Raw genomic sequence first — 25,012 nt, forward strand, 5'->3', positions numbered from 1 at the left:
AACCACTGTTGTTGGCATGGCTGTCTGACTTTCAACTTCTTCTATGGTAACCTTTAACATTATGCCAGGTGGTGTGCTGCCATTCTCTGTCTTTCTTTTAGCATTTCTAACCATTTTTCTTTCCTTCTCCTCTTTCTCTCCTTCCTTCCGTCCTTTCGTTTTTCCTTCAAAAACACATGTCCTCAATGCAATTACATATTCATTACAGTCTTATTACACAAACCTCCCTGTCTACTACCCTTGTTGCCAAAATGCAATTCATAACACCAAACTAAATTCATGACACTGTATAAAGTAGTATGTGTGTGGATATACTGTCTCATACAGTAGGCATGTTTTGTGTGAGTAGACACACACACACACACACACACACACACACACCTATACGTTTGGCGTTTTTGTTAATAATTTATTTTATGAACCCTGTTGTAAATAAATGTATGATCAATGAAGACATTGTTCTGAATTGATGTCGTAGCCTCATCCATGGCCAGGAGTAGGGTGTCACTCTCATAGGGATGGTGACTGTACACCTTCCAGCTCCATGCTGAAAATAGGGCATCCTCAATAGGGCTGGGGAAAGGAGAGTATGGGGGCAGATATAGGGTCACGATATGGGAATGGGCAGAAACCATGCCTGAACAACCTCTGCATGGTGGAACCTGACATTGTCCCACATAGGTGACCCCTTCACCTTGACAGATCTGCTCAATTTCATTAAGAAACACAATGAGGTGTGCAGCGTTGTAAGATCCAAGTAATGGCCTACGTCCTCCACACCATCTTCAGAGGTAGCTGCACACATGGAGATGTTTCACCACGTTGTCCAGGCATTTGGACAGTCTCCCATTGGCCGATGAGAGTCCGCCCACGGCGCCGACATTTAGCAAAGATCATCTAGCAAAGATATACTTATGATGGTTAACAACAGTGTCAAGCACCATCACTATCACATCTAAGGTAAGACTCAGGTGCAGACAGTGTCGAAACAACAAAGTTTATTAGAACAGGGGCATGCAAAATGACAGGTCAAGGGCAGGCAGTCAGTAATCCAGATAGGTGGGGCAAAGGTACAGCACGGCAGGCAGGCTCAGGGTCAGGGCAGGCAGAATGGTCAACACCGGGGAAACTAGGAAACAGGAACAATCAAGAAACAGGAGCAGAGGGGAAATGCTGGTAGGTTTGATGAAACAAAACAAACTGGCAACAGACAAACAGAGAACACAGGTATAAATACACAAGGGACAATGGGGAAGATGGGCGACACCTAGAGGGGGGTGGAGACAATCACAAAGACAGGTGAAACAGATCAGTGTCTGTCAATCACGCTCTAAAAATATATTTGAGTTAGTTACTTTTACAGTATAGTTCCAATATTATACTGTGAAGTAGCATGTGCAAAACATAGTAACAGTAATACAGCAATGTACCTGAACACAATCGGCCCGTAGTTCTTTCCCCCAGTCGTTGTTTCTCTCAAAAAGCACAAGGTAAATGTGTTTAATATATACCTGGTGCCTCTTCATAAGGTGGCCAATTGTTGGTAGGCTGATGGATGCCACATTGGTAAAGGTGTCATCGTTCTCCTCAATGACCTGCTTCATTTCGGACAGCCATTCCTGGCCCATGTCATTCCTGGCCCTCACTATTTCCACCACGGCCCACTACTGCTGGTTGGTAAGCACACGGCCACCACCATGGGGTCTTCTGTCAATTCTGAGAGTAGAACAGAGTGTACTGTCAATAGTTCATACTGTAGGAATACTGTAACATGTTTTGTGAATTTACTTGCATTACAATATGTTATTTACTGTGAATGTAATGGTAAAGCATAGTCCATATCCTGCAGACTTACCGGTTATCTTAGCGAAATATTCTCATGATCGAGTTGACAGTTGATCTTTTCAGATATGGGTGAACTAATATGGAAGCTTCTGCCATGGCAAGGCCTCTGTTTACCACAAGGTCAACAAAAATGCCCGGACTTCATTAGATACCCACCTCTTTGACCTCTTTGATGGGGTCTATGCCCACCATTTTGACCTCTTTGACAGGGCCCATGCCCACCTCTCTGAAGGGGCCCTTGTCCACAAGCTCTTTTATTTCTTCCTCTCCCTTCTTGTCTATCTGCTACATGTTCAAAGAAAGTGTTCACACACACCTTTTATATGTTGACCAATTGTGGTTACCACTATGTGAAATCAATGAGCAATCACAAAGTCATTATGTGTAGCTATGATGTATTATTCTTGTCATTTAGATGTTTATACTATACAAACATACATTTATTTCTGTAATTCTCAAAATCCATATGTAGTAGACCAACCAGATTCAAATCTATAGGTTTACCAAACGGTTAAGTGATTAAAACCAGTTAGAGATAGGGGGCAGTATTTCCACTTTGGATGAATTACGTGCCCATAGTGAACTGCATCAAAATCTGTCCTAAATTGCTAATATATGCATATCATTATTAATATTGGATAGAAAACACTCTGAAGTTTCTAAAACCGTTTGAATTATGTCTGTGAGTATAACAGAACTCACAGGGCAGGTAATCTTCCAAACAAGTTTTGAAATCTTGAAAGTTGGGGCAACTTTGACGTCATCGCCCCCTCCCTTCCCAACAAGGTATGGATCTTCCTACGTCTTCCACTAGATGTCCTCATTCAGTAGAAAGTGTAATGGAGCATTTGCTGTGAACTTTGACCTAATGGGAAGGAAAGTAGTTGGCGTCGCAAAAGGATGCCATTTTGTTGAGGCGCGTTTGCCTTTGAGTGCTTCGGCTGTTCCAATCAGCCCCAGATGAAAACGAATGATCCGGTTGGAATGCTATTGGATATATATGATTATAACATCCTGAAGATTGATTCTGCACTTAGTTTGACCAGTTTCTTCGACCTGTAATATGTCATTTGGAAGTTTTGATTCAAAGTTATCCTGGACCAGAAGTCATTTTTTGGGCATTTGAGCTGAAAGTGGTAGCAAATGCTGCTACATGGACACTAGAATTGAACATTATGAAACAAAACAATTTATTGTTGAACTAGGACTCCTTGCACTACATTCTGATGAAAGATCATCAAAGGTAAGGGAATGTTTATGTTGTAATTTTGTATTTCTGTTGACTCCAACATGGCGGAGAAATATTGTTACATTGTTACATATTGTTACATACGTCTCAGATTATTGCAATGTTAGGCTTTTTCCGTAACGTTAAAAAAAAATGTGACACAGTGGTTGCATTAAGAACCAGTGTATCTTTAATTATATGTAGAACATGTATATTTAGTCTAAGTTTATGATGAGTATTTCTGTTATCTGGCGTAGCTTTCCATAATTCCTCTGGATATTTTGGAGGATTTTCTGAACATGGCGTCAATGTAAACCGAGATTTATGGATATAAAATGCATATTATCGAACAAAACATAAATGTACTATGTAACATGTCATATGACTGTCATCTGATGAAGATTTTCAAGAGGTTAGTGATTGATTTTTTTTTTATCCTGCTTTTGTGATTTTTATCTTTTGCTGGAAAAAATGGCTATGTTTTTTCTTTGGTTTGGTGGTGGTCTAACATAAATATATGTTGTGTTTTCGCCGTAAAACATTTAAAAAATAGGGTAGATGAACAAGGTGTTTATCTTTCATTTGAGTGGAGGTTAAATATTTCTAAAGAATATTTTTGCATTCCCTGCGCCACCTTTTCAGCGGGAACCCATCACCTTAACAAGTTTTAACCATTAAGCGATGTGGGTTACGTGATGGTCAAATGTATTTAAACAAATGAGAAGAGAATCATATGAAAAGTATTGAAAGAATTGCCTTGTGAAAGGCAATTACTTTCTTTTAAAGGTATTTCTAGATGAAACACTGATTAGTTTGGTGAAAAAGTTACTGTGTGATTTTGTGTTGTACTCAAATGAAAAAGTGCTTAAAACTTCTTGGCGCACCCATCCCGTTAGCGGGATCATTTTCGTCAACATCCGCTGAATTGCAGAGCGCCAAATTCAAATTAAATTACTAAAAATATTTAATTTTCATGAAATCACAAGTGCAATATACCAAAACACAGCTTAGCTTGTTGTCAATCCACCTGGTGTGTCAGATTTCAAAAAAGCTTTTCAGCGAAAGCAATCCAAGTGTTTATGTGAGGACATCTCTCTCAGTAAACAAAACATTACAAACAGCTAGCAGCAATCTACCAAAGTAGATTGGTCACGAAAGTCCGTTTTTTTTTTTAATCGCTTACCTTTGATGATCTTCGGATGTATGCACTCACAAGACTCCCAGTTACACAATAAATGTTCCTTTTGTTCGATAAAGATTATCTTTATATCCAAAAACCTCTATTTGTTGGCGCGTTTTGTTTAGTAATCCACAGGCTCGTGCAGGTCACGACAGGCAGACGAAAATTCCAAATATTATCCGTAAAGTTGGTAGAAACATTTTACAATAAATAATCAATAATATTTCAACCGGGCGGTAGCCTTTTCAATAAGTGAGAGAGAAAAAAGGTCTGCTCCAACCTGCTTGCGCATGCAAAACTCTGGGGACACACAGCTATCCACTGACGCAATGTGATCATTCTCGCTCATTTTTCAGAATAAAAGCCTGAAACTATGTCTAAAGACTGTTCACACCATGTGGATGCCATAGGGAAAGGAATCTGGTTGATATCCCTATAAATGGAGGGAAGGCATGCAATGGAACAGAGAGGTTTCAGAAAAACAGCACTTCCTGGTTGGATTTTCCTCAGGTTTTCGCATGCAATATCAGTTCTGTTATACTCACAGACAATACTTTGACAGTTTTGGAAACTTTAGAGTGTTTTCTATCCCAATATGCCAATTGTATGCATATTCTAGCTACTGGGCCTGTGAAATAGGCAGTTTCATTTGGGTACATTTTTCATCCAAACATCAAAATAATGCCCCCTAGTCTCAAGAGGTTAGTTTTGAATCAACAGCTTTCGTGATGATCTGTTTTGAGTTGTGAAGTAGAGTTGTGAAATATTACCACATATGTGTGAAAATAGTATGAAAGCAAACAAATAAAAAGTAATTAATGTTTTGAAAGATATTTTACTGTTCTCAAGATCATTTGTCACAACATGATGGGAGCTCTGTGCTCTGTGAGTTTGAGTGAGAAATTAATTATGATTTATGATGTATCTGAAGTAGTTTGGAGTATTGGAGTCAATAACAGAACGTATAGCTCAGTATTTAACATGACGTCATGGAAGGATTGTAACTGAAACTTGCAGCATTCTGAGCTACTATAACTTTCACACTTTTGCTGTACATTTCCTGTATGGTGGTGAGAGACAGAGAGTGTTCTGTTGAACGTAAAATCACATCAGACTGGGTTGTGGGAATCCTGAACCATGAGACCGGTTTAAAGTTAGTCTGTAGAGGTCTTGGCCTTAAAGTAGTCTATATACTGCAATGGTTCCTATCTTCCACTGAGGGGAGCATGTACACACAAACAGAAGCAGTAAGAGTTAAAGTGAGGTGTGTGAACACTAGGAAGTAATAGTTCTCACTGGTGCCTTGGTCCTTGACACACATTTGTGCTCAGGCCAATTTAACGTAATAGGCAGACTCTAACTCTCATGGCTCTTCATCTCTCCCTCCTCCTGCTCCTCCTCCTCCTCCTCGTCTACAGAATCTCAGCGGGTAAAGGTAACATTTATATTTATTAAGGGTGAAGTCCCCTGAGTCAATTCACTTTAAAAACTGTATAATCAATCATAATCATGAACAAGCTGTTTAAAAGTTTTGGGAGCGATGTGGTATTTACATTTTCCCTCTGTTAAGATTCTATTAAATGTTAACTCTAATTTAAATGTGTTTTGTGTTTTGTGTTAAATGTGTCCACAGTGGGGTATGTTTCTGTGCAGACAGGAGGCTCAATCACCTTCCCATGTAGCTATGATCAGTATTACATAAACCACGTGAAGTACTGGTGTAAAGGGTATCGTTGGACTCATTGCTCCTCTGTAGTACGCACTGACCATCCTAAGAGCACTGATAGGGCGTCAATCTCTGATGACATCACCCAGAAAGTCTTCACTGTGATCATGACTGATCTGGAGCCAGACGACTCTAATACTTACAGGTGTGTTGTGGAGATCAATAGAGGACCAGATATCATGATACAATGGTTCTACCTATCTGTCACTCCAGGTAAGACCCCTTCACTGCTTGTATCTAGTAAAGTAGAATGAATCATTCCTAGACAGAGCTATACTGTAAATGTAGTTAAAACAAGATTATATTTTGTGTCATGATGGAGTAACAGAACTAAGCTTGTGAGGATAGTTACATTCTTCAAGAATCAATGACTATATATAATTATTATGAATTTAAAAGACCAAAAATGGATGTACCAATCACAGAATGCAGCTTGAAGGAATTTGTAAGGAGGCTGTTGTAAAAGCACCTTTTTCTCCTCTGAATTCTTGTTTTTTTATCTGTGTTCAGGTACTCCAGAACTCTATGTGGAACAGCAGGAAGTGACTGGAGTAGAAGGAGAGAGTGTCACTGTCCGTTGCTACTATAGTAATTCTGGAGATATGAAGTGGTGCAGGATGGGTGGTGATTGTGTGAGTGGGTATTCTGGGACTTTACATGGAACATCAGTGACATTAACGCGTACTGGTGATGCCAACAACAGAAATGCCTTAACAGTGACTATGAGTGGACTGAAGATGGACAACACTGACTGGTATTGCTGTGGAGTTGGAGAACTAGAGATGCCTATTCACATCACTGTCAGTCAACAAACTGCAACACAGAGAACCTCTAAGATGACCTCAAGTTAGTAGATCAATCACATACTTTATGATCAATATGATTCACTTTGTTTTATCCACTGGTATCATCTGGAACTAATTGTAATATGAACTATGAATGTGATGTTGCTATACAACCTGACTATCTGGTTTACCATTAACTTCATTGATGATATTGTTGTTTTACCTCACAGCAACCCAAGATCCAACCCCTCAACAACCCTCTGCCTCTCCAACTGCTGAGCCTGTTCAGACTGACAACACAAGTCAAGGAGCTGAGGGGAACATGGAGGAAGTCCACCAGAGGTTATTATCACTCCTTCAGATGTTTTATCCCACATGTTGTTAGATAATATGAACTCAGAGAAACATTACAATTCCATCATACACTACAACAGTTAATGCTAACCAAACACCCTCCCTAAATGCATATAGAGACTGTTATCACTTCCTCCTGGGTAGAACATCTCTGTGGTTGCCTTGTGAGAAGTAGTAGCATTATTGTTTTATACTCACTCATGTGCAAGGACAAGTTGCACACACACAAAAAAACATTATTTGTATAGTAATAATCTCAATAATAATCATATCATCTCTTCATTTGCATGGTCAACTTTCACACATGTGAATAGATAAATAATTGTTCCACTTATCATACAAGTTGTTACCTTTTCACAAATGATCAATTTATAATGATCTATTTTAATTGTATTAGTAATTCAAGTTGTCATCAGGTCCGTGAAAGTCCTACTCATCTCTCTGGGCATGTTGGTGGTGGTGACAGCTGGTATCCTAGTAACATGGAAGATGTGGAGAAGGCATAGTAAGTAGTCATTTTATGTGAATATAAAAAGGAGAATAGTTTAGAAAATACTAAATGTATTGATATTGTGACCAACAGTATATTTCTCACCTGTGATTCATCTTGAATGACAGAAAACATTTGGAGGAATTGTCTTTAAGAAATCCATTCAGAGGTATTATTGTACTATAACAAACTCAGAAGTTACTGACATCTCCCTCTCCTTATTCCAGAGGACAATAAGGCCAAGGACCAGACAACTAACAACTCAGTGGTAGGATACACTTCTTTAATTTGATTATTTTCAAACATCTGCAAATCTGTTGTTGATCTGGGATCATCTACCATTTGACTCCAGCTTTACCTCTTCAGTTGATTATCAATGAGTTGACATAAAAGGTCCCATATTCTAACTGAACCCAAGCTCTTACAGTGCTCACGTTGTTGAAAAATGTTGTGAATACTGTCAGTTCACTAAATATACACCTGACTGCATCATATCAGTGGAAAGGCGCAGCGTGAGTAGAGTTCCACATATTTATTAAAGTGAATCTTCAAAAAACAACAACGAATAAACAAACGTAAAGTTCATAGTGCACATAGCACTAAACCAAAACGAAACAATATCCCACAAACGCAGGTGGGAAAAGGACCACACTAAGTATGATCCCCAATTAGAGGCAACGATCATCATCTGCCTCCAATTGGGAACCATACTCACACCAACATAATACAAGACTAGAACACCCCCTAGTCACGCTCTGACCTATTGCACCATAGAGAACCCCATGGGCTCTCTATGGTCAGGGCGTGACAGGTAAGTAATGGGGTCAAATTTGTCTTCACTTTTGTGGATTGGGGTGATCAGTCCTTGGTTCCAGATAATGGGGAATATGCCAGAGCTGAGGAAGGTGTTAAAGAGTTTACGGATAGCCAGGATAGATTTGTGTTCTGTATATTTTATCATTACATTTAGGATACCATCAACCCCAATGGCCTTTTTGTTTGGAGGGTTTGTATTTTCTCCTGTAGATCATTTAATGTAATTGGAGAATCCAGTGGGTTCTGCTAGTATTTAATAGTTGATTCTAAGATGTGTATTTGATCATGTATATGTTTCTGCTGTTTGTTCTTTGTTATAGAACCAAAAAGATTGGAGAAGTGGTTTATCCAAACATCTCCGTTTTGGATAGATAACTCATCGTGTTGCTGTTTGTTTAGAGTTTTCCAAAGTTAAATGGTTTTTCCAAATCTACGTGGTTAGTCTATGGATTCTTCAATTACATTGAGCTGATTTCTGACGTGCTGTTCCTTATTTTTCTGTAGTGTATTTTTGTCCAGGAAATTGTTGAGAAGGGATTGAATGTGTCTTGCCTAATTGTTTTATGGTAGATTTCCACAATACTTTCCTTCCATCTATAGCATTTCTTAATATTATTCAGGTCCTTTGGCTTTGATGCCTCATGATTGAGCTCAGCCCTGTTCAAGTAGAGTGTGATTTTGCTGTGATCTGATAGGGGTCTCAGCACTACTGCCAAGAGATGAGCTATAGGTGTACCTACCGTAGGAGTCCCCTCGAAACCACCTTTGACTTTGTACATTCCCATTGTCCGACAGACCTGCAAGAAATGTGACCCATTTTTGTTGGTTATGTTGTTGTAGTTGTGTCTAGGAGGACATATGGTAAATGTTCACTATAACAGTTATGTTGTCGTAGTTGAGTCTAGGGGGACAATAGGTAAATGTTCACTATAACAGTTATGTTGTCGTAGTTGAGTCTAGGAGGACAATAGGTAAATGTTGACTATAACAGTTATGTTGTTGAGTCTAGGAGAACAATAGGTAAATGTTCACTATAACAGTTATGTTGTCGTAGTTGTGTCTAGGGGGACAATAGGTAAATGTACACTATAACAGTTATGTTGTCGTAGTTGAGTCTAGGAGGACAATAGGTAAATGTACACTATAACAGTTATGTTGTTGAGTCTAGGAGAACAATAGGTACACTATAACAGTTATGTTGTCGTAGTTGTGTCTAGGAGAACAATAGGTAAATGTACACTATAACAGTTATGTTGTTGAGTCTAGGAGGACAATAGGTAAATGTTCACTATAACAGTTATGTTGTCGTAGTTGAGTCTAGAAGGACAATAGGTAAATGTACACTATAACAGTTATGTTGTCGTAGTTGAGTCTAGGAGAACAATAGGTAAATGTACACTATAACAGTTATGTTGTCGTAGTTGAGTCTAGGGGGACAATAGGTAAATGTACACTATAACAGTTATGTTGTCGTAGTTGAGTCTAGGAGGACAATAGGTAAATGTTCACTATAACAGTTATGTTGTCGTAGTTGTGTCTAGGAGGACAATAGGTAAATGTTCACTATAACAGTTATGTTGTTGAGTCTAGGAGAACAATAGGTAAATGTACACTATAACAGTTATGTTGTCGTAGTTGAGTCTAGGAGAACAATAGGTAAATGTACACTATAACAGTTATGTTGTCGTAGTTGTGTCTAGGAGAACAATAGGTAAATGTTCACTATAACAGTTATGTTGTCGTTGTTGAGTCTAGGAGGACAATAGGTAAATGTACACTATAACAGTTATGTTGTCGTAGTTGAGTCTAGGAGGACAATAGGTAAATGTTCACTATAACAGTTATGTTGTCGTAGTTGAGTCTAGGAGAACAATAGGTAAATGTACACTATAACAGTTATGTTGTTGAGTCTAGGAGGACAATAGGTAAATGTACACTATAACAGTTATGTTGTCGTAGTTGAGTCTAGGAGAACAATAGGTAAATGTTCACTATAACAGTTATGTTGTTGAGTCTAGGAGAACAATAGGTAAATGTTCACTATAACAGTTATGTTGTCGTAGTTGAGTCTAGGAGAACAATAGGTAAATGTTCACTATAACAGTTATGTTGTCGTAGTTGTGTCTAGGAGAACAATAGGTAAATGTACACTATAACAGTTATGTTGTTGTGTCTAGGAGAACAATAGGTAAATGTTCACTATAACAGTTATGTTGTCGTAGTTGAGTCTAGGAGAACAATAGGTAAATGTACACTATAACAGTTATGTTGTCGTAGTTGAGTCTAGGAGAACAATAGGTAAATGTTCACTATAACAGTTATGTTGTTGAGTCTAGGAGAACAATAGGTAAATGTTCACTATAACAGTTATGTTGTCGTAGTTGAGTCTAGGAGGACAATAGGTAAATGTACACTATAACAGTTATGTTGTCGTAGTTGAGTCTAGGAGAACAATAGGTAAATGTACACTATAACAGTTATGTTGTCGTAGTTGAGTCTAGGGGGACAATAGGTAAATGTTCACTATAACAGTTATGTTGTTGAGTCTAGGAGAACAATAGGTAAATGTTCACTATAACAGTCATGTTGTCGTAGTTGAGTCTAGGAGGACAATAGGTAAATGTACACTATAACACTTATGTTGTCGTAGTTGAGTCTAGGAGAACAATAGGTAAATGTTCACTATAACAGTTATGTTGTCGTAGTTGAGTCTATGAGGACAATAGGTAAATGTACACTATAACAGTTATGTTGTCGTAGTTGTGTCTAGGAGAACAATAGGTAAATGTACACTATAACAGTTATGTTGTCGTAGTTGAGTCTAGGAGGACAATAGGTAAATGTACACTATAACAGTTATGTTGTCGTAGTTGAGTCTAGGGGGACAATAGGTAAATGTACACTATAACAGTTATGTTGTCGTAGTTGTGTCTAGGAGAACAATAGGTAAATGTTCACTATAACAGTTATGTTGTTGAGTCTAGGAGGACAATAGGTAAATGTACACTATAACAGTTATGTTGTCGTAGTTGAGTCTAGGAGAACAATAGGTAAAATGTACACTATAACAGTTATGTTGTTGAGTCTAGGAGAACAATAGGTAAATGTTCACTATAACAGTTATGTTGTCGTAGTTGAGTCTAGGAGGACAATAGGTAAATGTACACTATAACAGTTATGTTGTCGTAGTTGAGTCTAGGAGAACAATAGGTAAATGTACACTATAACAGTTATGTTGTCGTAGTTGAGTCTAGGAGGACAATAGGTAAATGTTCACTATAACAGTTATGTTGTCGTAGTTGTGTCTAGGAGGACAATAGGTAAATGTACACTATAACAGTTATGTTGTTGAGTCTAGGAGAACAATAGGTAAATGTACACTATAACAGTTATGTTGTCGTAGTTGTGTCTAGGAGAACAATAGGTAAATGTTCACCATAACAGTTATGTTGTCGTTGTTGAGTCTAGGAGGACAATAGGTAAATGTACACTATAACAGTTATGTTGTCGTAGTTGTGTCTAGGAGGACAATAGGTAAATGTTCACTATAACAGTTATGTTGTTGAGTCTAGGAGAACAATAGGTAAATGTACACTATAACAGTTATGTTGTTGAGTCTAGGAGGACAATAGGTAAATGTACACTATAACAGTTATGTTGTCGTAGTTGAGTCTAGAAGGACAATAGGTAAATGTTCACTATAACAGTTATGTTGTCGTAGTTGAGTCTAGGAGAACAATAGGTAAATGTACACTATAACAGTTATGTTGTTGTGTCTAGGAGAACAATAGGTAAATGTTCACTATAACAGTTATGTTGTCGTAGTTGAGTCTAGGAGGACAATAGGTAAATGTACACTATAACAGTTATGTTGTCGTAGTTGAGTCTAGGAGAACAATAGGTAAATGTTCACTATAACAGTTATGTTGTCGTAGATGAGTCTAGGAGAACAATAGGTAAATGTACACTATAACAGTTATGTTGTTGTGTCTAGGAGAACAATAGGTAAATGTTCACTATAACAGTTATGTTGTCGTAGTTGAGTCTAGGAGAACAATAGGTAAATGTACACTATACCAGTTATGTTGTCGTAGTTGAGTCTAGGAGGACAATAGGTAAATGTACACTATAACAGTTATGTTGTCGTAGTTGAGTCTAGGAGAACAATAGGTAAATGTACACTATAACAGTTATGTTGTCGTAGTTGTGTCTAGGGGGACAATAGGTAAATGTACACTATAACAGTTATGTTGTCGTAGTTGAGTCTAGGAGAACAATAGGTAAATGTACACTATAACAGTTATGTTGTTGAGTCTAGGAGGACAATAGGTAAATGTACACTATAACAGTTATGTTGTTGAGTCTAGGAGAACAATAGGTAAATGTTCACTATAACAGTTATGTTGTCGTAGTTGTGTCTAGGAGGACAATAGGTAAATGTACACTATAACAGTTATGTTGTCGTAGTTGAGTCTAGGAGAACAATAGGTAAATGTACACTATAACAGTTATGTTGTCGTAGTTGAGTCTAGGAGGACAATAGGTAAATGTACACTATAACAGTTATGTTGTCGTAGTTGAGTCTAGGAGGACAATAGGTAAATGTACACTATAACAGTTATGTTGTCGTAGTTGAGTCTAGGAGAACAATAGGTAAATGTACACTATAACAGTTATGTTGTTAAGTCTAGGAGAACAATAGGTAAATGTTCACTATAACAGTTATGTTGTCGTAGTTGAGTCTAGGGGGACAATAGGTAAATGTACACTATAACAGTTATGTTGTCGTAGTTGAGTCTAGGAGGACAATAGGTAAATGTACACTATAACAGTTATGTTGTCGTAGTTGAGTCTAGGAGAACAATAGGTAAATGTACACTATAACAGTTATGTTGTTGTAGTTGAGTCTAGGGGGACAATAGGTAAATGTTCACTATAACAGTTATGTTGTTGAGTCTAGGAGAACAATAGGTAAATGTACACTATAACAGTTATGTTGTCGTAGTTGAGTCTAGGAGAACAATAGGTAAATGTACACTATAACAGTTATGTTGTTGTAGTTGAGTCTAGGAAAACAATAGGTAAATGTACACTATAACAGTTATGTTGTCGTAGTTGTGTCTAGGGGGACAATAGGTAAATGTACACTATAACAGTTATGTTGTCGTTGTTGAGTCTAGGAGGACAATAGGTAAATGTACACTATAACAGTTATGTTGTTGAGTCTAGGAGGACAATAGGTAAATGTACACTATAACAGTTATGTTGTCGTAGTTGAGTCTAGAAGGACAATAGGTAAATGTTCACTATAACAGTTATGTTGTCGTAGTTGAGTCTAGGAGAACAATAGGTAAATGTACACTATAACAGTTATGTTGTTGTGTCTAGGAGAACAATAGGTAAATGTTCACTATAACAGTTATGTTGTCGTAGTTGAGTCTAGGAGGACAATAGGTAAATGTACACTATAACAGTTATGTTGTCGTAGTTGAGTCTAGGAGAACAATAGGTAAATGTTCACTATAACAGTTATGTTGTCGTAGATGAGTCTAGGAGAACAATAGGTAAATGTACACTATAACAGTTATGTTGTTGTGTCTAGGAGAACAATAGGTAAATGTTCACTATAACAGTTATGTTGTCGTAGTTGAGTCTAGGAGAACAATAGGTAAATGTACACTATAACAGTTATGTTGTCGTAGTTGAGTCTAGGAGAACAATAGGTAAATGTACACTATAACAGTTATGTTGTCGTAGTTGTGTCTAGGGGGACAATAGGTAAATGTACACTATAACAGTTATGTTGTCGTAGTTGAGTCTAGGAGAACAATAGGTAAATGTACACTATAACAGTTATGTTGTTGAGTCTAGGAGGACAATAGGTAAATGTACACTATAACAGTTATGTTGTTGAGTCTAGGAGAACAATAGGTAAATGTTCACTATAACAGTTATGTTGTCGTAGTTGAGTCTAGGAGAACAATAGGTAAATGTACACTATAACAGTTATGTTGTCGTAGTTGAGTCTAGGAGGACAATAGGTAAATGTACACTATAACAGTTATGTTGTCGTAGTTGAGTCTAGGAGAACAATAGGTAAATGTACACTATAACAGTTATGTTGTTAAGTCTAGGAGAACAATAGGTAAATGTTCACTATAACAGTTATGTTGTCGTAGTTGAGTCTAGGGGGACAATAGGTAAATGTACACTATAACAGTTATGTTGTCGTAGTTGAGTCTAGGAGGACAATAGGTAAATGTACACTATAACAGTTATGTTGTCGTAGTTGAGTCTAGGAGAACAATAGGTAAATGTACACTATAACAGTTATGTTGTTGTAGTTGAGTCTAGGGGGACAATAGGTAAATGTTCACTATAACAGTTATGTTGTTGAGTCTAGGAGAACAATAGGTAAATGTACACTATAACAGTTATGTTGTCGTAGTTGAGTCTAGGAGAACAATAGGTAAATGTACACTATAACAGTTATGTTGTTGTAGTTGAGTCTAGGAAAACAATAGGTAAATGTACACTATAACAGTTATGTTGTCGTAGTTGTGTCTAGGGGGACAATAGGTAAATGTACACTATAACAGTTATGTTGTCGTAGTTGAGTCTAGGAGGACAATAGGTAAATGTTCACTATAACAGTTATGTTGTTGAGTCTAGGAGAACAATAGGTAAATGTACACTATAACAGTTATGTTGTTGTGTCTAGGGGGACAATAGGTAAATGTACACTATAACAGTATAACAACACGTTTTTGTTACTTGGGTGTCTCTCTACCAACAGGATCCATTTCCTGAAGCTGAGGATGATGTCACATACAGCACTGTCATCCCCCAGCACAAGACCCAACTAAAAGGACAGACCAAGGTAAAGCTGTTCTACTGATTCTCCACAGCTGGTATTATGTTATCAGAAACAACAGTAGGTGATTGTTTCCTCAGTGTTAATATAGTCATGGTTACGTCACCATTATAGCTGTAGGCCTAATATATCACCTTTATGTTACATATCACAATTATAACTGTCTACACTTTCCCAGAGAAGTGTGTTTTTATAGTGTATCTCCATCATGACAGAACTGTCCCTGTTCACGTCTCTACCTGTTCCTCCTCTGTAGTCAGCAGAACCAGATGATAATGTGGTCTACAGCTCACTAGCTCTACAGGTGACCACACAGGTCAGTGTTGGTGTCTCTTCTGTCTGTTGTACCAGATGATGCTGATCTCTCAACAAAGATACAGACAACACCACATTACTATGTGTACTAAACATCACTCTTTAACCACACAAATCTTTCTTAGTCTTTTTGCTTTGCTGCATGTAAAATTTTGTCATCACATTGTGACCAGCTAAACTACTGTTATCAGTGTGTATCCATAATGCATCGATGCTGATCTAGGGTCAGATTTTTTTTTAAATCCCACTGAAGATTAAGGTTAGGATAGGAGGAAGGGGAAGCTGATCCTAGATCTGTATCTAGTGGAAACGTCACAATGGAGATTGTGACTGAATGTTTCACTTCCTCTCCAGCAGAGGGCAGCAGCACAGCAGTGACTGACAGAGAAGACGTTGATCTTGTCATTTTACTGGAGGGACAGAACACTCCCCTCTCCTGTGTCACAACATCTATCTGCCTCCAATATGATTCTGTCATACCTCTTAACCCATCCCAGGAAGACACCTCTATTCTTTAGTGTAATAAACTACTGAAGGCAGTGTGCTGTGTTTGTTCTGATTATCATCACATTTCTGTTATTAGTTATGTTCCACCACCTTTCCCCTTGTCTCTTATTTCTTACATCATGATCTTATTGATCTAGTTTAATGTCCTATGCCTGTAACTAATCATGCTCAAACGTGTATTAAGATCTTAGTATAGACAGCTACTATGTATAATAACTACTGTACTGCAATAATAAAATGTACTATATATATTAAACAATGGAAATTTGTTTTTTTAAATGCAATTGTTACATCTATTTATAGCAACTATTTATAGGAATTACACAAACATTTTATTTTAGGTATGGGGGTAATTGTCTGCATTATTTTCAATCACCCATATATTATTTTGTCAATATATACAGTACTGTATTTATATATATTTACAAATGGACAACAACACTTAGGCTTCTATATCCAGCTTTTACATACTATGTACATTTTACTGACACAGTATATTTGACATTAGTTTTATTTTGTTTGTTTTTAGTCCTTCAGCTCCCCTCTACTCTACTCTACCCCTCCCCTCTACCCCTCCCCTCTATCCCTCCCCTCAACTCCTCCCCTCTACCCCTCTCCTCTTCCCCTCCCCTCTACCCTTCCCATCTATCTCAGTGTTGATTTATATTTGCCATATATTTTCCAACTGTGCTGTTTCATAAAAGTTATAAACCTATATACAAAATCAGAACTGTTTGTGGTCGCCATTGAAAACTCACGTGTCCTGGTCTCTGTCTTCCCAAAATAAATGATTAACCCAAGTGGAGAGTTGAAGGACACATGTAAAGGAGTTCCCGGGGTTCAAACCAAATCTGTTAAAGTATGAGGGAGGGGGGTTATTAAGAGTGGGGCGTTTATCATAGTTTACTGTTTAAGTTCCCTAAGTCGGTATCCATCAACATTTATCATAGGTTACTGTTTAAGTTCCCTAAGTTGGTATCCATCAACATTTATCATAGGTTACTGTTTAAGTTCCCTAAGTTGGTATCCATCAACATCTATCATAGGTTACTGTTTAAGTTCCCTAAGTTGGTATCCATCAACATTTATCATAGGTTACTGTTTAAGTTCCCTAAGTTGGTATCCATCAACATTTATCATAGGTTACTGTTTAAGTTCCCTAAGTTGGTATCCATCAACATTTATCATAGGTTACTGTTTAAGTTCCCTAAGTTGGTATACACCAACATTTATCATAGGTTACTGTTTAAGTTCCCTAAGTTGGTACCCATCAACATTTATCATAGGTTACTGTTTAAGTTCCCTAAATTGGTATCCATCAACATTTATGTTGATTAATGTTTGGCACCTTTTATTTGTAATTTTGAATGTATTGTTTTTTTGATTGAAATGCATTGTTTCTGTAGGAGGTGCTAAAGCAATTTAAAGGCTGGGGTTGAGCTCGTCCCAGAACCGGAGACGTGGGCAGACCATGATAAGCAGCTTCCATTAGCTTCCATAGCCACAGAGTCAGATTCCACAGCCACAGAATCAGATTCCACAGCCACAGAGTCAGCATTTTATTTAAGGTTAGGGATAAGGTTAACAGTGTGGTTAGGTTAGAGTTAAAGATAGGTTTAAAATACAATTTTAAGAAGATTAATTGTAGAAATGGGCGGGCGTTATGACTTTGTGGCTATGGAAGCTAGTGACAACTATCAAATGCTGCAATTACGTGCTCGTCAGAACTTCCTATGTCCTAATTTGAAAATTCAAAATTCACTCGCACATCTGAGTTATCTTTTTTGCAGGTGCATGGTAACAGTTGAATAAATGTGAAAAATAAGAAAAATATAAGGGCAGTGTGCTGGTTTCTTATTTTTTCAAGTTGATTCAACTGTTACCATGCACCTACAAAAAATATAATTTTCATCAATCATTGGGTACAGCGCAAGAAAAAGGTCAGAGTAATCTGAAATGGGGACATAATTCATGTTCACATTAACAACATAACATACATAGGTATTTCATCAATGAGACCTTTAGGAAATAATGTTTGCTCAGAGTATTATTTATATCACCTTCCCTGTCTGATATCTTAACTTTCTCTCTGCCACAAAATATAAAGGTAGAAATGTCATGTTTTAGGTCATTCAAATGTACTGCGACTGGATAATCCCTGTCGTTTCTCCTGATTGAATTTTTAAGCTCTCTCTGTTAGAAAGAACGAGAGGTTTTACCTACATAACAGAGCCCGCATGGACATTTAATAATGTAAATAACATGGGTGGTGGAGCACGTAATAATGTCACTTATTTGGAACCATTTTCCTGTGTGTGGGTGGCAGAAATATTCACACTTCAACATATTGTTGCACTGTGCGCAACCTCTGCATTTATAGCAACCATTCGGAAGAGGGCGTAAAAGACTGGCAGTTGGACCAATTTATCTCGTAAATTGCGACCTCTCCAATATACAATAAGTGGTGGATTCTTAAATTCAGCTGGCAAAGCTGGGTCCGATGATAAAACATTTCTTGACAGCATCAACCATTTTTTACGAGTTCAAAGTGTATGTGGTGGTGAACATTCCAGAAAGTTCTTTAGCTCTAGTGGGTATTTTTGTAGCAGTTCATCTCGTGTTTTCCCCAATGCCCAAGAGCTTCATCCACACATTGTGGAGAGTAGCCTCTTCTTGGAACGCATCTCCACTGCTTTTTATAGATAATCCTCTGTGGAGTGGTGTTTACTGCACAGTCTGAAAAACTGGCTTCTTGGAAGTCCTCTTTTTAATGGCTCAGGTTGGAAACTGTCCCCCTGTACTATATCATTTCTGTCCGTTTCTGTTCTATACAGAGTTGTAAACAGGGTTCCATTTCATTTCTCAATCCACATATCAAGGTAATGAACACGTTTAGTGTCACATTCAATAGTGAATTTGAGATTGGGGTCAATATCATTGAGTAATGCCATAAAGTCTGACAGCTCTTTTTCCGTTCCTCCTCATATGCAAAAACATGCTGTCAATATATCGATACCACTTCAGGACTTTATTCAAAAATTGATTTTTGTTTTCATTATTAACAAAACGTTCTACAAAAAGACCCAGATAAAGGTTAGCATGTCTCAGAGCGAATGTGAAGCCCATCGACGTTCCATTCGTTTGTAGGTGGTATTCATCATCAAACCTGAAATATCTGTACGTCAAAACATATTCAGCTCTAGAATAAAGTTTGTTGGTGGATATTTGTTAGTATCTCTGTCTCTCAAATAGTGAGCTAGGGCTGCCAGCCCCAGTACAGGGAATACTGGTATATAGACTCTCCACATCTAATCTGAACAAAATTGTGGTATTGGAAATATGACTTTGTTTCATTCTTGTGCTTTTTGCTGATTTGTTTGGAACAATTCTTCAACCAATAAGAGTTTAGCTTACTTAACATTGACGATATGGTCAAACTAGCTACATTATACATACTGATGAGGCTGTATTGGTCAACAACGGATTTGTTGTCATCTTTTGGTTGAAAAGGTTCAAAGGTCAGTGGTGAAACGTCACAATTGGTATGTCACATTTGATGTTCCTTTTGATGGCCTAGAAGGCCCTTCTTACGTTGTCTCTCAGATCATTCACAGCTTTGTGGAAGTTACCTGTGGCGTTGATGTTTAGGCCACGGTATGTCTAGTTTTTTTGTGTGCTCTAGTGCAACGGTGTCTTGATGGAATTTGTATTTGTGGTCCTGGCAACTGGACCTTTTTTGGAAGACCATTATTTTTGTCTTACTGAGATTTACTGTCAGGGTCCAGGTCTGACAGAATCTGTGCAGAAGATCTAGGTGCTGCTGTAGGCCCTCCTTGGTTGGGGACAGAAGCACCAGATCAAGATGAAACAGTAGACATTTGACTTCAGGTTCTAGTAGGGTGAGGCCGGGTGCTGCAGACTGTTCCAGTGCCCTCGCCAATTTAATGATATATATGTTGAAAAGTACAGATACCAAAAAAAACTTCTAAATTAGTACTTTAACGTATTTTTGCTTGAGTACTTTACACCACTGGTCCTTGTTTCCAAATATTGGAGAATGTGCCAGAGCTGTGGATTATGTTATAGAGTTTAAGTATAGCCAGTTGGAATTTGTGGTCTGTATATTTTATTATTTCATTTAGGATACCATCAGCCACACAGGCCTTTTTGGGTTGGAGGGTTTGTATTTTGTCCTCTAGTTCATTCAATTTAATTGGAGAATCCAGTGGGTTCTGGAAGTCTTTAATAGTGGATTCTAAGATTTGTATTTGATCACGTTTTTGCTTTTTGTTCATTGTTACAGAGCCAAATAGATTGGAGAAGGGGTTTATCCAAACATCTCCGCTTTAGATAGATAACTCTTCGTGTTGTTGTTTGTTCAGAGTTTCCCAATTTTCCCACAAGTGGTTAGATTCTATGGATTCTTTAAGGACATTTAGCTGATGTCTGACATGCTGTTCCTTCTTTTTCCATAGTGTATGTCTGTACTGTTTTAGTGATTCACCGTAGCGAAGGCGTAGGCTCAGGTTTTCTAGGTCTCTATGTTTTTGGTTGGATAGGTATCTCAATTTCTTTCTTAGGTTTTTGCATTCTTCATCAAACCATTTGTCATTGTTGTTCATTTTCTTAGGTTGTCTGCTTGACATTTTTATATTTGATAGGGAAGCTGAAAGGTCAAATATACTGTTTAGGTTTTCTACTGCCAAGTTTACACCTTCACTATTACAGTGAAACATTTAGTTCAGGACATTTTCTAGAAAAGGTTGAATTTGTTGTTGACTAATTGTTTTTTGTTAGATTTCCACACTACGTTCCTTCTTTCTACATAATTTCTTAATATTATTCCGTTCCTTTGGCTTTGATGCCTCAAGATTGAGCATAGCTCTGTTCAAGTGGAGTGAGATTTTGCTGTGATCTGATAGGGGTCTCAGTGGACTGACTGTGAACGCTCTAAGAGACTCTGGGTTGAGGTCAGTGGTCTACGGTACCACTGCCAAGAGATGACCTATAGATGTACCTACCTTAGGAGTCTCCTCGAAGCCAACCACTGACTATGTACATACCCAGCGTCAGACAGACCTGCAGGAGTTATGACACATTTTTGTTGGTTATGTTGTCGTAGTTGTGTCTAGGCAGGCATATGGGGGAGGAAACATGGTCACCTCCAGGTAGGTGTTTGTCCCCCTGTGTTCTGAGGGTGTCAGGTTCTTGTCGAGTTCTGGCATTTAGGCCGCTTCAGACTAGTACACATCCCTGAGATTGGAAATTGTTGATCTCCCCCTCTAGGATGGAGAAGCTGTCATCGTTAAACCACAGGGATTCTATTGGGGGGATATAGGTAGCATACATGAGGACATTCTTCTCTGTTGAGATAATTTCATTATTAGTTTCTTGCTAGATGTTAAATGTTCCTGTTTTGACGAATGGAGTGGGTTAGGTCTGCTCTATGCGAAATTAGCATACCCATGAGTCTCTTCCCTGTTTGACACCTGATAGTTTGGTGGATGTGACTAACAGCTCTCTGTAGCTTAGAGGGCAACCAGTGGGTCCGTCTCCTTTATACCATGTTTCTTGTAGGATGATAATGTCTATATTTCCAATTTCTTTGATGAAGTCTGGGTTCCTGCTCTTTAGGCCAAAGCCAGATGACCTCAGACCTTGTATATTCAAGGATGAGATAGTTAAGGCTTTGTGTTCCATAGTGCCTAGGGTTGTTTTTGAGTGGTTTAGGCCTGGACCATCACAGTGTGTGAGCCGAGCATGTTGAGCATCTGATACGTACAGTTGAAGTTGCAAGTTCGAATCCCCGAGCTGACAAGGTACAAATCTGTCATTCTGCCCCTGAACGGGCAGTTAACTCAATGTTCCTAGGCCGTCATTAAAAATAAGAATTTGTTCTTAACTAACTTGCTTAGTTAAATAAAGGTCAAATAAAATAAAATATCCAATACTACTAATAATATGCATATATTCGCATCTGGGACAGAGTAGCAGGCAGTTTACTCTGGGCACCTTATTCATCCAAGCTACTCAATACTGCCCCCATGTCCCCAAGAAGTTTTAAAGGCTGATTTGTAATTCATATATACAGAAATAGAATTTAAAAACAGTACACTACACTTCCTATGCATCATGTACATAGTCTAAAACTGGTTCATCTCAATATCTAATGCCCTTCATCTGCATTGATTTGATAAACACAGGATAGGTGTAGTATTTCATCAAATGAGACTTAATTTCAACCAGTAGAGAATGTGAAATCCTTTATTGAAAAGCTCATTTATCCAAGTGTTATAAATACAAGTTCAATCTGTGCTTCAATGCATATCTGTTGTGCATTATAAAAACAGAGGAAGAAAGAGGTGTAAAAGACAGAAAGGGAAGAGGTAAGGACATAGGAGCAGGAAAGGCAGCACATGATTAATGTATCACAGTGCTCCCTAAATATTCTCTCAGTTCATCACAATTACATAACCTTTGGGCCAACGAGAGACAATATTATCTTAAAAGAGGTGAGGTGGCGATGATGGGACTGGGGGTTGGCATCCTCTTACATCAAAACATATCTGCAGACGAGAGACAGATGGAGAGAGAGAGAGCATGTTTTATGCCTTGTTTTATTTTTTATTCTAACATTGTTAGTCATCAATCAGGAGGTGAAATGCAAAACTGACCTATCTGTATTTCAATGTAAAGCATCTCTTTATTAATTATACTTCCTAGTTAAAGTGAGAACCACTGCTCTTCATTGGGACCTCTTCATATGTAGACAGGCTTTCACAGCTCTCTTTATCTGAGGACCGATAACCTCACAAGAAACAGACTTTATTTAGTCAAATTATACTGTACTGAATATAATGTTGCTATTATCTCCATCCTCACTTCTAAGGACAGGAACTAGACAAAAGTACCTGCCCTATCTAGAATAGTCTACTCTCTCACTTTGACAGTTGGGGCTGCTATCCTTTCACCATCCAAAGCTGTTAGCCAGCTACCTACACATGCATTTGGAGTTTGTTTTTTACAGTGATAAATGCAAAAAGATACCGAGCTAACATGATGTTAGGCAGCCTGTGATATTTAATTCAGTTAGCTAGCTATCTATACAGTATATGACGTTGGCTAGATAGCTAGCTAGCCAACTAGCTAGTTAATTTTGCATCTCATTTGAATTAGCCTGCACTGTCGCTAATTAGCTAATAATACATAGTTTAAAAAACATTTTGTAATGTGTTTACTTACCTAAATAGGTTCTCCCAGCCATGTGGATAATTGGAAACAGGGCAGCAAAGTTTTCTTGTCACCAGAGCGTTTTAGACAATATTACTATTGAACTATGTACCCATTTAATAACCAGACCTTCATACAAACTTGCTCTGCTGAATTCTTGCCGCACAATCGAACGTGCTGCCAGCACGCCCACAAGCGAGTCACAAGGGGCGGCCTAAGCTGCACGCGTCAATGTACCACTATCTAGTGTACATGCACCGTTAGGCCTACTTGTAGCTAACATTTAAGTTAACCTTAGCTACTTCTGTGGCTTGAGACTGCTAGCTAACAATAAACGGAACGGAGGGAATATGCCAGACCTCCCTAAAAGAGGCTTTGCCCCCCTATCCAGTAATCTCTAGTGACGTCCCTGGGCTAAACACTGCACGCTTCTTTACCAAAGGTTCATTGCCACGTTCATGTGCTTTCGGAGTTCTGTGAAATTCCTAGTTCTGACTGGGTAGTTTCGGAATTACAAGAGGAACATTAGAAAATGTTGGCAACCAAAAGATGACAACAAATCCGTTTTTGACCACGACAGCCTCATCAGTATGTAATTTGTAATGTAATTAGATTGACCATATTGTCAATATCAAGGTAGATAAACTCTTACTGTTGTTGCCATCCTGTACCTGTCCCACAGGTGTGATGTACCAGTCCTGTGCAGGTGTTGTTACACGTGGTCTGCAACTGCAAGCATGATCAGCTGTCCGTCCTGTCTCCCTGTAGCTCTGTCTTAGGCGTCTCACAGTATGGACATTGCAATTTATTGCCCTAGCCACATCTGCAGTCCTCATGCCTCCTTGCAGCATGCCCAAGGCACATTCATGCAGATGAGCAGGGACTCTGGGCATCTTTCTTTTGGTGTTTTTCAGTCAGTAGAAAGGCCTCTTTAGTGTCCTAAGTTTTCATAACTGTGACCTTATTTGCCTACCGTCTCTAAGCTGTTAGTGTCTTAACGACCGTTCCGCAGGTGCATGTTCATTAATTGTTTATGGTTCATTGAACAAGCATGGGAAACTGTTTAAACCCTTTACAATGAAGATATGTGAAGTTATTTGGATTTGTGTGAATTATCTTTGAAAAACATGGTCTTGAAAAAAGGGACGTTTAAAGCTGATCTACCCCCAAAAAATGTAATGAAAAGTTCAATGATTCCCAATAAATATAACATGATTTACAAAAAGAAAATGCTTCTGTGTAATTCCCACAAATATCTGCTATAAATAGATGTAACAATTGCATTGTACCATTGATGTCCATTGGGCAATATATAGTCAATTTTATTATTGCAGTTCAGTATACTAAGATCTTAATACACGTTGATCATGATTAGTTACAGGCATAGGACATTAAACTAGATCAATAAGATCATGATGTAAGAAATAAGAGACAAGGGGAAAGGTGGTGGAACATAACTAATAACAGAAATGTGATGATAATCAGAACAAACACAGCAGACTGCCTTCAGTAGTTTATTACACTAAAGAATAGAGATGTCTTCCTGGGATGGGTTAAGAGGTATGACAGAATCATATTGGAGGCAGATAGATGTTGTGACACAGGAGAGGGGAGTGTTCTGTCCTTAAAGGATAAGGACTCGATCAAGGTCTTCTCAATCAG

At 38.1% G+C, this 25,012-nt stretch overlaps 1 protein-coding gene across 1 annotated transcript; it reads left to right on the plus strand.

The window, feature by feature from the left end:
• Positions 1-5,541: 5,541 nt before the first annotated feature.
• On the plus strand, positions 5,542-16,376 carry LOC139417996 (polymeric immunoglobulin receptor-like). The gene is made up of 9 exons (XM_071167054.1): positions 5,542-5,688; positions 5,887-6,192; positions 6,490-6,825; positions 6,995-7,106; positions 7,535-7,623; positions 7,836-7,876; positions 15,221-15,304; positions 15,555-15,614; positions 15,968-16,376. Exons 1-9 carry the CDS (start codon positions 5,619-5,621, stop codon positions 15,989-15,991), a joined length of 1,122 nt encoding a protein of 373 aa, XP_071023155.1. The 5' UTR covers positions 5,542-5,618; the 3' UTR covers positions 15,992-16,376.
• Positions 16,377-25,012: the final 8,636 nt, after the last annotated feature.

Source organism: Oncorhynchus clarkii, chromosome 1, assembly GCF_045791955.1.
Source record: "Oncorhynchus clarkii lewisi isolate Uvic-CL-2024 chromosome 1, UVic_Ocla_1.0, whole genome shotgun sequence".
Classification (NCBI taxonomy): Eukaryota; Metazoa; Chordata; class Actinopteri; order Salmoniformes; family Salmonidae; genus Oncorhynchus; species Oncorhynchus clarkii.

Coding starts and splice junctions, on each gene's coding strand:
- LOC139417996 (XM_071167054.1), top strand. CDS start 5,619: ATGGCTCTTCATCTCTCCCTCCTCCTGCTCCTCCTCCTCCTCCTCGTC. Junction 6,826..6,994: donor AACCTCTAAGATGACCTCAA/GTTAGTAGATCA, acceptor TTTACCTCACAG/CAACCCAAGATCCAACCCCT. Junction 7,877..15,220: donor AGACAACTAACAACTCAGTG/GTAGGATACACT, acceptor CTCTACCAACAG/GATCCATTTCCTGAAGCTGA.